Source organism: Dryobates pubescens, chromosome 30, assembly GCF_014839835.1.
Source record: "Dryobates pubescens isolate bDryPub1 chromosome 30, bDryPub1.pri, whole genome shotgun sequence".
Classification (NCBI taxonomy): Eukaryota; Metazoa; Chordata; class Aves; order Piciformes; family Picidae; genus Dryobates; species Dryobates pubescens.
Genome location: NC_071641.1, coordinates 10404839 through 10419673, shown reverse-complemented (window position 1 = coordinate 10419673; position 14835 = coordinate 10404839). Strand labels below are relative to the sequence as shown.

The following is a 14835-nucleotide window of genomic DNA, read 5'->3' as shown; positions in this document are numbered from 1 at the left end:
AGTGGCTAGGTGGGTTTGAGGAGACTCCACAACCTCCCTGGGCACCCTGCTCTGTGCCACCAGCAGCCTCATAGCACAGAAGTTTCTCCTCCTGTTCAGATGGAACCTCCTGGGTTCCAGTTTGTGCCCCTTGGCCCTTCTCCTAGGGTTGGACACCACTGGGAAGAGTCTGGCCCTGTTCTCTTGTGCCCTGCCCTTTAGTTGTTGATCAGCATTGAGAAGATTCCCCTCTGGGTCTGCTCTTCAGTGGGCTAAACAGCCATACTTGCCTCAGCTGCTCCTCACCAGCCCTGTTCTCCAGACCCTTCACCAGCTTTGTTGTCCTTCTCTGGAGATGATCCATCACCTCAATGTCCTTCTTGGAGCGAGGGGCCCAAAACTGAACCCAAGATTTGAGAGACAGCCTCAGCAGTGCTGAGGACATAACACACAGCTGACGAACACATGGACACAGAGCTACAAGGTCTGCACCAAGGCTGCTCTTCAGGAGGGCAAACCACCAGTGCTGAATTTAGCAGAGCATCACTTTTCAAAAAGTACAGAATACAGAGGAATACAGAATACAGAATTGACCAGGTTGGAAAACAACTTTGAGATCATCAAGCCCAACCTATCACCCAGCACCATCTAATCAACTAAACCAGGGCACCAAGGCTCTTCTTAAATCACTTCTCGTGATGGTGACTCCACCACCTCCCTGGGCAGCACATCCCAATGGCCAATCTCTCTTTCTGGGAAGAACTTCTTCCTAACATCCTGCCTAAACCTCCCCTGGTGCTGCTTGAGTCTGTGTCCTCTCTCTTCTGTCACTGCTTGCCTGGGAGAAGAGACCAACCCCCACCTGGCTACAATCTCCCTTCAGGTAGTTGTAGAATGGAATGGAATGGAATGGAATGGAATGGAATGGAATAGAATAGAATAGAATAGAATAGAATAGAATAGAATAGAATAGAATAGAATAGAATAGAATAGAATAGAATAGAATAGAATAAACCAGGTTGGAAGAGACCTTCAAGATCATCGTGTCCAACCTATCAACTAATCCAACCTGATTGTAGGGAGCAAAAAGGTCTCCCCTGAGCATCCTCTTCTCCAGCAACCCCAGCTCCCTCAGCCTCTCCTCACAGGGCTGTGCTCCAAACCCCTCCCCAGCTTTGTTGCCCTTCTCTGGACATCTTCCAGCATTGCAACATCTTTCTTAACCTGAGGAGCCCAGAACAGGACACAGGACTCAAGGTGTGGCCTAACCAGTGCTGAGCACAGGACACAATAACTTCCCTGCTCCTGCTGGCCACACTATTGCTGATGCAGGCCAGGATGCCACTGAAAAGAGCCTGGCCCCTTCCTCCTGACACCTACCCCTCAGGTATTTATAGACACTGATCAAGTCCTCTCTCAGCCTTCTTGAGGCCTTCTCCTCTCAGGCCTCTCACTCTTTCTTCATAGCAGAGATGTTCAAATGCCTTAGTCATCCTCATAGCTCTTCATTGGACTCTCTACAGCAGATCCCTGTCTCTCTTGAATTGGGGAGCACCAAACTGGTCACAGAATTCCATGTGTTGTCTCACCAGGGCAGATTACAGGGGGAGGAGACCCTCCCTAGACCTGCTGGACATACTTTTACTAATGCACCTCAGGATCACATTGGCCTTCTTGGCCACCAGGGCACATTGCTGTCCAAATTTGTTAGGAAGTCAAAGTACAATGTTTGCAAGTCAAAATACAATGAATTCTAAGGTATATCCTTGCCTCTACTGAGTGATTTTGTGCATTGTTTCTAGCTAGTGGTCATTGCCTATGATGATGGAGACCCTGTGAAGTTCAACACCACCACTGTAGAAATTGCTGTGCTGCAGCCTTCGGTGATCCCAAGGTTCACACAGGATGAGTACAGGTAAAAAATTTATTCATTCACATCACTACTGCTGGCTTTACAGCTGGGATGGCTTCCTGTTTGAAAGTGAGTCTGAGATGACTGGGCTACAAAAATAATTCATAGCTTCATAGAATCCCAGGTTGCAAGGGACCTCAAGACTCATGTAGTCCAACCTTGCAAGGTAAGCATAGAGTTGAAATGAGCTGGTCCAGGACCCTGTCAAGCTGAGCCTTGAAACTGCCAAATGTAGGGGAACCCACCACCTCCCTTGGGAGTTTAATCTGTTGTTGTTGCATACAGCTCAGCTGTTTTACCTTCTGCTCTTCACTTTAGCTCGTGGAAGGAAACGTGACACACAAAAAAGGGTTGAACCAAAACACCAAACTGCCTTGTGTAGATAACAGCTGGTAATAGGAACTCTACTGCATCTGGAGTATCCTGTCCTGCTCTGGGCCCCTCAGTTCAAGAAGGACCTCAGGGAACTGCTTGTAAGAGTCCAGCACAGAGCCACAAAAATGATTAGGGGAGTGGAACATCTTTCTCATGAGGAGAGCCTGAGGGCTCTGCAGGGCACTGACTTGAACTGCAGGGGAAAGAGAGGAGGCAGAATTAGTGCCCTGCTGTGAACATTGATGACATTGAAGTGAAGAACCACTTTGGAGAAAGGATCTGGGGGTGCTGGTTGACAGCCAGCTGAACAGGAGATGTCCCTGCTCACTGCACAGAGGTTGGACAAGATGGCTTTTGAGGGTCTCTTCCAACCCGGAAAGCAGTGAAGGGGAAAAGGTCCTGGGGGTGCTGGTGGATGGGAGCTTGACCATGAGCCAGCAATGTGCTCTGGTGGCCAAGGAGGCCAAGGGCATCCTGGGGTGCATTAGGAGGGCTGTGGAGAGTTGGTCCAGAGTGGTTCTCCTCACCCTCTGCTCTGGTGAAGCCACATATGGAATCTTGTGTCCAGCTCTGTGCCTCTCAGTTCTAGTGGGACAGGAAACTACTAGAGAGAGTCCAGCACAGAACCACAATGATCAAAGGAGTGGAAACATCTTCCTCAGGAGGAGAGCCTGAGGGAGCTGAGGGCTCTGTAGGTTGGAGAGGAGAAGCCTGAGAGGTGAGCTTCTTGCTGGGGATAAAGATGTGCAGGGGCAGTGCCCAGAGGCTGGAGCCAGGCTCTGCTGGTTGCTGCCCAGTGCCAGCACAAGGGGCAGTGGTGGAAGCTGAGGCAGAGGAAGTTCCATGGGAACATGATAAAGAATTTTTTCCCTGTGAGGGTGCTAGAGCCCTGGAGCAGGCTGCCTGGGGCGTTGTGGAGTTTTCCTCTGTGGAGTTATTCCAAACCCACCGGGATGTGTTCCTGTGTGCCCTGCCCTGTGTGACCCTGCTCTGGCAGGGGAGTTGAACTGGGTGAACTTTAGAATAGAATAGAATAGAATAGAATAGAATAGAATAGAATAGAATAGAATAGAATAGAATAGACCAGGTTGGAAGAGACCTTCAAGATCATCATGTCTAACCTATCATCCAACACCACCTAATCAACTAACCCATGGCACCAAGCATCCTGAACACCTCCAATGATGGTGAATCCACCACCTCCCCAGGCAGCACATTCCAATGGCCAATCACTCTCTCTGTGTAAAATTTCCTCCTAACCTCCAGCCTAAACCTCCCCTGGTGCAGCCTGAGACTGTGTCCTCTTGTTCTGGTGCTGGGTGCCTGGGAGAAGAGACCAACATCCGTCTGTCTACAACCTCCCTTCAGGGAGTCGTAGACAGCAATAAGGTCATCCCTGAGTCTCCTCTTCTTCAGGCTAAGCAACCCCAGCTCCCTCAGCCTCTCCTCACAGGGCTGTGTTCCAAACCCCTCACCAACTTCGTTGCCCTTCTCTGGACTCATTCCAGCAAGTCAACCTGCTTCCTAAACTGAGGGGCCCAGAACAGGACTCAAGGTGTGGCCTAACCAGTGCAGTGTACAGGGTAAGAATGACCTCCCTGCTCCTGCTGGCCACACTGTTCCTGATGTAGGCCAGGATGCCATTGGCCCTCCTGGCTGCCTGGGCACACTGCAGGCTCATGTTCTGCCTACCATCAACCAGCACCCCCAGGTCCTTCTCTGCCTGGCCACTCTCCAGCCACTCTGACCCCAGCCTGTAGCTCTGCATGGGATTGTTGTGGCCAATGTGCAGAACCCGGCACTTGGATGTGTTCAATCTCCTGCCCTTGGCCTCTGCCCATCTGCCCAGCCTGTCCAGGTCCCTCTGCAGAGCCTCTCTACCCTCCAGCAGATCAACTCCTGCCCCCAGCTTGGTGTCGTCAGCAAATTTACTGATGATGGACTCAATGCCCTCATCCAGATCATCAATAAAGATGTTAAAGAGGCTGGGGCCCAGCACTGATCCCTGGGGCACACCACTGGTGCCTGGCTGCCAGCTGGCTGTGGCACCATTCACCACCACTCTCTGGGCTCAGCCTCCAGCCAGTTCCTAACCCATTGCAGTGTGCTCCCATCCAAGCCAGGGGCTGACAGCTTGGCCAGGAGTTTGCTGTGGGGGACAGTGTCAAAGGCCTTGCTGAAGTCCAGGTAGACTACATCCACAGGCCTCCCCACATCCACCAGGCAGTCATAGAAGGAGCTCAGGTTGGTCAGGCAGGACCTTCCCTTCCTAAACCCATGCTGGCTGGGCCTGATCCCTTGGCCATCCTCTAAGTGCTGTGTGATTGCACTCCAGATGACCTGTGCAATAATCTTGCCTGGCACTGAGGTCAGGCTGACAGGCCTGGAATTCCCTGGCTCATCCAACCAGCCCTTCTTGCAGATGGGTACCAAGTTTGCAGCTTCCAGTCATCCGGGACCTGTCCAGTGAGCCAGGACTGATGAAAAATCATGGAGAGCGGCTTGGCCAGCTCATCTGCCAGCTCTCTCAGCACCCTAGGATGGATCCCATCTGGTCCCACGGACTTGTGGGGATCCAAGCGGCTGCCCTATCCTGGAACAGAGGAAAACTATGCAGCTCCCTGGCTCCTTCTGCCAGCTCTCCAGGCCAGCTGTCTGGAAGACATTCTGTCCTGCTAGTAAAAATTGAGGCAAAGAAGGTGTTAAGTACCTCTGCCTTCTCCTCATCCTTTGGTACAATGTTCCCCTCCATGTCCACCAAGGAGTAGAGGCTGTCCCTGCCCTTCCTCTTGCTATTCATGTATTTATAGAAGGACTTTTTGTTGTCCTTCACAGCAGAGGCCAGGCTAAGTTCCAAATGTGCTTTTGCCTCCCTAATTTTCTTCCTACAAGACCAAGCAACATCCTTAAACATTCCATGGGTTGCCTCCCCTTTCTTCCAAAGATGATACACCCTCTTTTTTCCCCTTAGTTCTTTTAGAAGCTCATTGCCCATCCAGGCCGTCTGCCCCGGGGCTCATCTTCCGGCACATTGGCACAGGCTGCTCCTGCGCCTTCAAGAGAGACCGCGGGGGTCCTGCCGTCCCCGGAGGTCGAAAAGGAAAGCAGTTAGTGCTTTTCTGTGGCTCCTGGTCGCGGTGTGTTCCCGAGCCAGCTTCCCGCTGAACTTTGGAGGTCCCTTCCAGCCCCTAACACTGTGATTCCTGAGGAAATAGATTGGATACTGCTCTGAGGAGACAGCAGTCTGTGCTCCAGTGGCAGCAGACAGTGCTGCTGGTGCAGCAGAACAGCTGGGAAATGACACACAGGACTTTTGTGGTTCTGCAGCTCCCATTTGCCAGAGTGAGGGTGGCAAAATACTGCAGAGCTGTTTCTTCCTTTGGCAGCCTGCCTTTCCCTAATCATATCAGATAGTGGTGCCATTTCACCATCTTCCAGCTGTCTCCATCCTCCAGGTTGTCTCCAGCTGAAAAGGCCTGGGCTTCAGGCAACAGTGGCAGTGGGGAGAGGTTTGTTTGAAATGTTCTCATCAGAAGCTGTTGTAAATGTCAGCCATGTGGAGAAATGAAGAATGTCAAGCATTGGAATTGTAGCTGGAGCCACTGGGCCTCTAAGGTTGTCTCCTGCAGCCTGAGTGTGTCTCCTCTAGTTTGCAATCAGTGTGTCCAGCAGGTCAAGGGAGGTTCTCTTCCACCTCTACTCTGTGCCCTAGTGAGGTCACATCTGGAGTACTGGGTCCATTTCTGGGCACCCCAGATCAAGAGACACAGAGAACTACTTTAGAGAGTCCTGCAGAGATTAAGAAGATGCTGAGGGGCCTGGAGCATCTCTGTGAGAAGCAAATGCTGAGAGCCCTGGGGCTGTTTGGCTTGGAGATGAGCAGCCCCTGAGGGGCTATCTGGGCTAGTGGAGGATGTCCCTACTGACTGCAGAGAGAGCTGGACTAGATGACCTTTGGAGAATCTGTCTGAACACGAGGAGAAACCTCCCTTTGCTGTGAGGGAGGTTTCTTGCTGGAAGTGGCAGGCATTTTCCAGCTGCCATAATGTCTCTTTGGGCTGAATGTCAGCAGCCAGTGATGGTCCTGCTTACCAAACTGTGAACTATTGGATGTGGTGTGGTGGTTTAAGCCTTAACTGGGCAGGGAGAGGGGAGTGGAACAGACTCAGTTTCCCAGGGGGAAAGTGCCCTGCAGGGAGGGCAAAGCACTCCCAAGCCCTCCCCCTGTTTTGGTTTTGTTTTCAGAGTGGGCGTTAACCCACCACATGTGGGTACTGGAATTTCTGAAGGGCTGAGAATCAGTGGCTTTGGAGTGGATTAGTATTGATCTTTGCTTGCTAATTATCATAATCAGATGGAATCCAGCCTTGTTTTCTTTCTGTTTGAGAAGCTTCATCTCTGTGTATCTAGAAAACCCCAAAAGGGTCACAGCTGATCAGTTTTGCAAACTAAAGCTGCAGCTTCAGCTTGTATTACAAATCAGAAGTGAATACAGAAAGCCAGGAGAGAGGGGACCAGGTAGCATGATCAGAAAGACAGAGAGGGAGATCAAAGTGCAGCTTTGCCTTGAGCTGCTGCTCTGGGTTAGTTGTTTGGGTGGTGTTGGATTGGTTGATGGGTTGGACGCGATGATCTTGAAGGTCTCTTCCAACCTGGTTTATTCTGTGTATTCTATGTATTCTATTCTACTCCCTCAGAAGTCCAGCAGTGCATTAGGGTTTCTGCTTGGAGTCCTTGGGTGGATTGTGGTCTTCGAGTGATTTCCACAGGAGTCACCAGGCAGCTAGAGGAAAGTCAGAGATTTCCATTCTAGTCACTGTCTCTCTCTTTGTATTATTCCTTTATCTGGGACAAATTAATTGAGTTTCTTCCCCCACCCCCAGCACCTTATTTTTTGGGTTGTAAATTATAACTGGAGAGTTTTAAATGCCAATTAAATCATTAGCAAAGTAAATGATACTGCTAATTAAATGATGCTGGAGAATTTTAAATGCCAGACATCCAAACCATCACAGGGAAGCTAAGAGCACTGAGGACCATAAAATGCAACATGAAGCACTTGCTTTATAACAGGTGAGTGATAAAACATAGAATCAGAGAATTGTTTCAGTTGGAAAAGACCTCTAAGATCATCCAGTCCAACCATCAACCCAACACCACCATAGCTATTAAACCCTGTCCCCAGGTGCCATGGATACACATTCTTTAAACACCTCCAGGGATGGGGACTCTGCCACCTCCCTGGGCAGCCTGTGCCAATCCCTGACCACTCTTGCAGCAAATAAATTTTTCCTCAGCTCCAACCTAACCCTCCCCTGGCATGACTGCAGGCCATTTCCTTTCACCCGATACTAGGGAGAAGAGAGCAACCCTCTCCTCACCTGGCTCCAGCCTCCTTTCAGGGAGTTGTAGAGAGCAATGAGGTCTCCACTCAGCCTCCTCTTCTCCACACTAAACCACACCAGTTCCTTCAGCCACTCCTCATGAGTTTCTTCCTAATGACTGCAGTACACCAGGAAGAGATCTGCTGCAACCAGTCTGCTCTGACGTTAGGAACTAGCAAGTGGAGTCCAAGCAGCCAGCAGCCTGGGTGCACAATTTCAGGCCATGCACTGCAAAACAGCAGCAGCCAGCAGGTCAGAGAATCACAGAATGGTTGCAGTTGTAAGGCACCTTAAGGATCATCTAGTTCCAACTCTCCTACCATGGGCAGGGATACCTTCCACTGGACCAGGTTGCTCACACCCATCCAGCCTGGCTTTGAACACTTCCAGGACTGGAGCTTCCAGAACTTCCCTGGGCAACCTGTTCCAGTGAAGGACTTCTTCCTCATGTTTATTCAAAATCTAGCTGCTTCTGTTCTGAAGCCTTTTCCCCATGTCCTGTCACTAAATGGTTCATGAACTGTCCTTCTCCAGCTCTCCTGCAGCCCCTTTCAAAGGGGACTCCCTGGAGCCTCTCCCGGCTGAGCCTGAAGCCCCAGCTCTCTCAGCCTGGCCTCACAGCAGAGGGCTTCCAGCCCTCCCAGCATTGCTGTGGCCTCCTGGCTCCACTCTAACAGCTCTGTGTTTCCTCTACTGAGGATTCCAGAGCTGGCTCCAGGACTGCAGGGGGGGGTCTCAGCAGAGCAGAGGGCAGAATCCCCTCCCTGCCCCTGCTGCCTACACTGCTAGGGATCAGCCCAGGCCACTGATGGCTTCTGGGCAATGAGTGCTCATGGTAGCTTTCAGCTTTTTATCCATCAGCGCCCTCAAGTGCTTTTCCTCAGGACTGTTCTCCATCCATTATTCCTCCAGCCTTTATTTGGGGATTTCCCTGACCCAGGTGCAGGACCTTGCACTTGGCTTTGTTGAGCTTCCTGAGTTTGGTGTTGGCCTTTCACTCAAGTCTGTCAAGGTCTCTGTGACATCTGCTTCAGCAGCTTGTGACAATGCCACCTGAGGTGCTTGCAGGCCATTAACGTGGGGCCAGATGGTTCATGTCAAGCTCTCCTTCACAGAAATAGTAATTGGCCATTGGGATGTGCTGCCCAGGGAGGTGGTGGAGTCCCTGTCCCTGGAGGTGTTCAAAAAAGGCTTGGAGCCATGGTTCAGTTGTCAGGAGGTGTTAGGTATTAGGTCATAGGTTGGACTTGATGGTCTCTGAGATCTTTTCCAACCTTGTTGAGTCTGTGATTCTATAATTCCTTGCACATGACCACCTTCTGAGGACACCAGCAAGTCCCATGGATCTCTCTCTAGTGCATCCTTAGATAGGAGCCTCCACAGCACTTCAGCTGGTGCTGCAGGCTGTGCCAGGGTTCCTCTAGGCTCACAGGATGCTAGGGGTTGCAAGGGACCTTCGAAGATCAAATCTAACCCCCCTGCCAGAGCAGAAGCATAGAATCCAGCACAGGGCACACAGGAACACATCCAGACAGGGCTGCAAAGGCTCCAGAGGAGACTCCACAACCTCTCCGGACAGCCTGCTCCAGGCCTCTGGGACCCTCACAAGGAAGAAGTTCCTCTTCATGCTGAGCTGGAACCTCCTGGGCTGCACTTTCCATCCATTGCTCTTTGGCCTATGGCAGGGCACAGTGAGCAGAGACTGTCCCTGTCCTTTCCTTCCTGACCCCCAGCCCTCAGCTCTTGAGAGACATTGATCAGATCCCTCTCAGCCTTCTCCTCTGCAGACTCAACAGCCCCAGGGCTCTCAGCCTCTGCTCAGCAGCAGTGCTCCAGGCCTTTCAGCATCCTTGGAGCCCTCTGTTGGACTCTCTCCAGCAGATCCCTGTCCCTCCTGAGCTGGGGAGCCCAGAGCTGGATGCAATATTGCAGGTGGAGCCTTAGCAGGGCAGAGTAGAGGGGGAGGAAAACCTCCCTGGGTCTGCTGGCCAGACTCTGCTGAGCGCAGCCCAGGACCCCCTTGGCCTTCTTGGCCCCCAAGGCACATTGCTGTGCTATGCAGAACTTGCTGCCCCCCAGCACTCCCAGGTCCTTCTCCACAGAGCTGCTCTCTGGTCTGCTTTAGGTGATCCTTGCCTGGCAGGGGACTTGGACTAGATGATCTTCAGAGGTCCCTTCCAAACCTTCCCTTTCTGTGATCTCCAGCAATAAATCACTTGGGGAAATCCAATGAACTTCTCTGAGTACTCCTTTCCCAAGCTATTATTTCTGTTGTCCTGACAGCTCCACCCAGCTCACCTCTTGGTTGAACTCCAGAACAAGCCATTGATCCAGAAGTTTCCAGGTCTTTCAGACAAGTAATGGCAGCCCTTTAATTTCTTAATTAACAGCTCATAATGAGCAGTGCTACGGAAGAGTGGAGACCAGATGTGAAGTGAACCTCAGATGAATACAAAGAGATCATTTTTTATTCATTTTAGCAAGCCTGTCCTCTTTAGAGTGGGTTCTCATTCTAAACCAGGGGAGGTTCAAAGGGACTTGGAATCTCTTCCTTCTTTTGTTAATTAATAAATACCACGTTCTCCACAACGGGAAGGTCATTGCTAATTGCAGTGTGCTGCTGCAGCAGGAAATGCAACAGTGACTGAGAGCTGCCTCCTCATTGCTGCCTGTGGGCACATTAGGCAGGTGTGCAGCCATCACACAGCAGAAAGTCGCCAGTAGTTTCCTCTTAGTATCATTTTAATCACTTCCCACCCTGTTCCCAAAGGCCTGTCGTGACAGGACCAGGGGCAGTGGCTTCAAACTACAGCACAGCAGATTGAGATTGGATGTGAGGAGCAAGTTCTGCCCCAGGAGGCTGCTGGAACACTGCAACAGGTTGCCCAAGTTGGTGGTCAAGGCCCCAGCCCCAGAGATATTCAAGCTGATGCTCCACAGGGCACTGGGCAACCTGATCTAGTGGAGGATGTCCCTGCTGAGTGCAGAGGGGTTGGACTGGATGAGCTTTGGAGGTCCCTTCCAACCCAGCCCATTCTATGATTCTGTGAAAAGATGTGCCAAGTTCTGTGGCAATCTCAAGTTTCCTTCCCATTCAGGAGCAAATCTGTGAAGCTGGGAGTCGGAGGCTATGACTTGGTGTGAATGCAGCATGGCTTTGTAATTCTTGACTAGCAACAGTGCTCCCTGGGTCAAGAGAGATAGGGAACTACAGGACAGAGTCCAGGGGAGGTTATGAAGATGCTGAAGGGCCTGGAGCATCTCTGTGAGAAGCAAGGGCTGAGAGCCCTGGGGCTGAGAGCCCTGGGACTGAGAGCCTGCAGAAGAGCAGCCCCAGAGGGGATCTGAGCGATGCTCAGCAAGAGCTAAAGGAGCTGTGGGGGGCAAGAGGCTGGGGCCAGGCTCTGCTGAGTGGTGCCCAGGGACAGGACAAGGGGCAAGGGGCACAAACTGGATGCCAGGACGTTCTGTCTGAACACAAGGAGAAACCTCCCTTTGCTGTGAGGGAGGTTTCTTGCTGGAAGTGGCAGGCATTTTCCAGCTGCCATAATGTCTCTTTGGGCTGAATGTCAGCAGCCAGTGATGGTCCTGCTTACCAAACTGTGAACTATTGGATGTGGTGTGGTGGTTTAAGCCTTAACTGGGCAGGGAGAGGGGAGTGGAACAGACTCAGTTTCCCAGGGGGAAAGTGCCCTGCAGGGAGGGCAAAGCACTCCCAGGCCCTCCCCCCTGTTTTGGTTTTGTTTTCAGAGTGGGCGTTAACCCACCACATGTGGGTACTGGAATTTCTGAAGGGCTGAGAATCAGTGGCTTTGGAGTGGATTAGTATTGATCTTTGCTTGCTAATTATCATAATCAGATGGAGCCCCAGCCCTCAGATATTTATCAACATTTATTAAATCCCCTCTCAGTCTTCTCCTCTCCAGACTGAGGTCATTCTGCCCCTGTACACTGCACTGGTTAGGCCGCACCTCGAGTACTGTGTCCAGCTCTGGGCCCCTCAGTTTAGGAAGGAGGTTGACTTGCTGGAACGAGTCCAGAGAAGAGCAACAAAGTTGGTGAGGGGTTTGGAACATAAGCCCTACGAGGAGAGGCTGAGGGAGCTGGGGTTGCTTAGCCTGGAGAAGAGGAGACTCAGGGGTGACCTTATTACTCTCTACAACTACCTGAAGGGAGGTTGTAGACAGACGGATGTTGGTCTCTTCTCCCAGGCAAGCAGTACCAGAACAAGAGGACACAGTCTCAGGCTGCGCCAGGGGAGATTCAGGCTGGATGTTAGAAAAAAGTTCTATACAGAAAGAGTGATTGCACATTGGAATGGGCTGCCTGGGGAGGTGGTGGAGTCGCCATCACTGGAGGTTTTTAGGAGAAGACTTGATGGGGTACTTGGTGCTGTGGGTTAGTTGCTTGGGCGGAGTTGGATTGGTTGATGGGTTGGACGCGATGATCTTGAAGGTCTCTTTCAACCTGGTTTATTCTATGTATTCTATGTATTCTATGTATTCTACCCCCAACCATCCTTCTTCACACTGGCTGAGAGGAAAGTGCAAATCTGGAAGAGGGATGAGGCCTTCCAAGGAGAGGAACAGCTTCATCTGGACAGGCCTTAGAAAAGCAGGAGTGGTCATTTCTGTTTAGATGTATCAGTGGTGAGGTCCCTTTTAGCTATTGATGGGCAGAGAGAAGAATGGAATGGAATGGAATGGAATGGAATGGAATGGAATGGAATGGAATAGAATAGAATAGAATAGAATAGAATAGAATAGAATAGAATAGAATAGAATAGAATAGAATAGAATAGAATAGAATTAACCAGGTTGGAAAAGACCTCTAAGATCATCAAGTCCAACCCATCACCCAACACCATTTAAGAATCCCTTTGAGAAGATCCCCTCTCAGGCTGCTCTTCTCCAGGCTAAACAACTCCAGGTCTTCCAGCCTTGCCACCTCACAGAGATGCTTCAGTCCCTTCAGCATGTCTGTAGCTTCCACTGGACTCTCGCCAGTCATTTCCTGTCTGTCTTAGGCCGAGGAATCCAGGAGCAGACTCAGTACTCCAGATGTTTCTAAACACAAGTTCTGTGAGGAGCAGCTGAGGGAACTGGGGTTGTTTAGTCTTTGGAAGAGGAGGCTGAGAGAAGACCTCATCACCCACTTACAGCTCCCTGAAAGGAAGCTGGAGCAAGGTGGGGCTCAGTCTCTGCTCACATGCAGCAAGTGATAGGACATGGGGAAATGGCCTCAGGTTATGCCAGGGGAGGCTCAGGTTGGATATTAAGAAAAATTTCTTCCCAGCAAGGGCTCTTAGGCATTGTTCCTGGCTGTCCAGGGAGGTGGTGAAGTCCCCATCCCTGGAGGTATTTAAAAGACGTGTGGATGTGGTGCTAAGGGATATGGTTCAGTGGAAGTGGCTTAGCAGCAGTGGTGGCATTGTGAGCTCTGAGGAGTTGGTCTTGATGATCTCAAAGGTCTCTTCCAACCTCAACAGAGCTATGATTCTGTGTAGCCTCACTGGGGCACAGCAGAGGGGAAGGAGAAACTCCCTCCACCTGCTGGCTGTGCTCTTCTTCATGCACCATGGGAAACCATTGGCCTCCTTGGCTGTGAGGGCACATTGGTGGTTCAAGGACAACTTGCTGTCACCCAGCACTCCCAGATCCTTCTCTGCAGAGCTGCTTTCCAAGCAGGTCAACCCCTCACCTGTACTGTTACAAGGTCTTACTGCTCCCCAGGCACAGGACCCTACATTTGTTCCTTTTTGTGACTGTGTCCTAGGCTGTGCTAGATGGAAAATACTCTTTTCTTTTTCTGCATCTCCAGTGATCCTGACAGCCACTTCCAAGTCTTCATGTCCTTCACTTTAATTTAGGAAGATTGTTGGGATAACACAAATGCTTTATGCCTGATGACAGGGAGTTCACAGGCACAAAAGGAGGCATTTGCCTTAAAAGAGAATAGGCTCTGACAGGGGTTCACTGTAACACTGCCCAGCCTGCCGTGCCATCTGTTTGGGAGACAAAGGCATTGAGAAGGTCAGAATGTCTTGAAGGAGCATGAGAACTGAGACAGAAAGTGAGGATATTAAGCACATGATCCTGTGCAGATAAACTGCTGGAAAAATACATCTAATTAAGAAGAAATGTTTCCATTCCTTTAAAAAAGGAATCTCTCATGCTTGGTGCCATGATGGTGTAGGGTCATAGGTTGGGCTTGATAATCTCAAAGGTCTTTTCCAACCTGGTTAATTCTATTCTATTCTATTCTATTCTATTCTATTCTATTCTATTCTATTCTATTCTATTCTATTCTATTCTATTCTATTCTATTCTATTCTATTCTATTCTATTCTCTCTGACAACCTCTTCCCATTGCTGCAGTTGCACTTACTGGAGCAGGCTGCCCAGGGTGGTGGTGGAGTCTCCATCTCTGGAGACAGAATTACAGAGACATTCAGGGAGGCAAAGCCTCTCAGGATCACCAAGTCCAACCACTGACCCTACCCTACAAGGATCACCCCTAAACCATAGCCCCAAGCACCACATCCAAACCACCTTGAAACACCTCCAGGCTTGGTGACTCCACCACCTCCCTGGGCAGCTTCTGCCAATCTCTGACCCCTCTTGCTGGGAAAAACCTTTGCCTAATGTCCAGTCTAAACCTGGACTGGACAGCTTGAGGCCATTCCCTCTTGTTCTATCTCTAATTACCTGTGAGACATTCAAACTCTGAATGCGTCTCTGTGTCCTTTCCATGAACCTGCCTTGGCAGAGGGCTTGGACTTGATGATCTCCAGAGGTCCTTTCCAACCTCTATCATTCTGTGAGTCTGTAAAACCTGAGAAATAGATAATTTATGGCTCAAAAATGTGTCTGGGTCCTTTTTCTTGAGCAAGGATGGGAATCCAAGGTAATTGTGTGGGTGAAAGAATTAGAAGAGCTGCCATCATGATGCTTAGTTCTGGCTTTCTTGTGCCTTTGCTTTTTGTTTTGCTGCACAGGTTAAAAACTTAAACATAGATACTTGCTCAGGTGGGTAAGGAGCCCACTGGCATCCTGGTCTGGATCAGCAATGGTGTGGCCAGCAGGAGTAAGGAAGTGTTTGTGCCCCTGTACTGGGCACTGGTGAGGCCACATCTTGAGCACTGGGTTCAGTTTTGGGCCCCTCACTCCAATAAGGACATTGAGG

At 50.5% G+C, this 14835-nt stretch overlaps 1 protein-coding gene across 1 annotated transcript in view; it reads left to right on the top strand.

Annotated features, from left to right (window-relative positions):
• PCDH15 (protocadherin related 15) overlaps positions 1-14835 on the top strand; it is a 995294-nt gene that overhangs the window by 909824 nt on the left and 70635 nt on the right. Inside the window, exon 27 of the mRNA XM_054174769.1 lies at positions 1782-1894. Within this exon, the coding sequence (XP_054030744.1) occupies positions 1782-1894 (113 nt within the window). The remainder of the gene's footprint in view (positions 1-1781; positions 1895-14835) is intronic.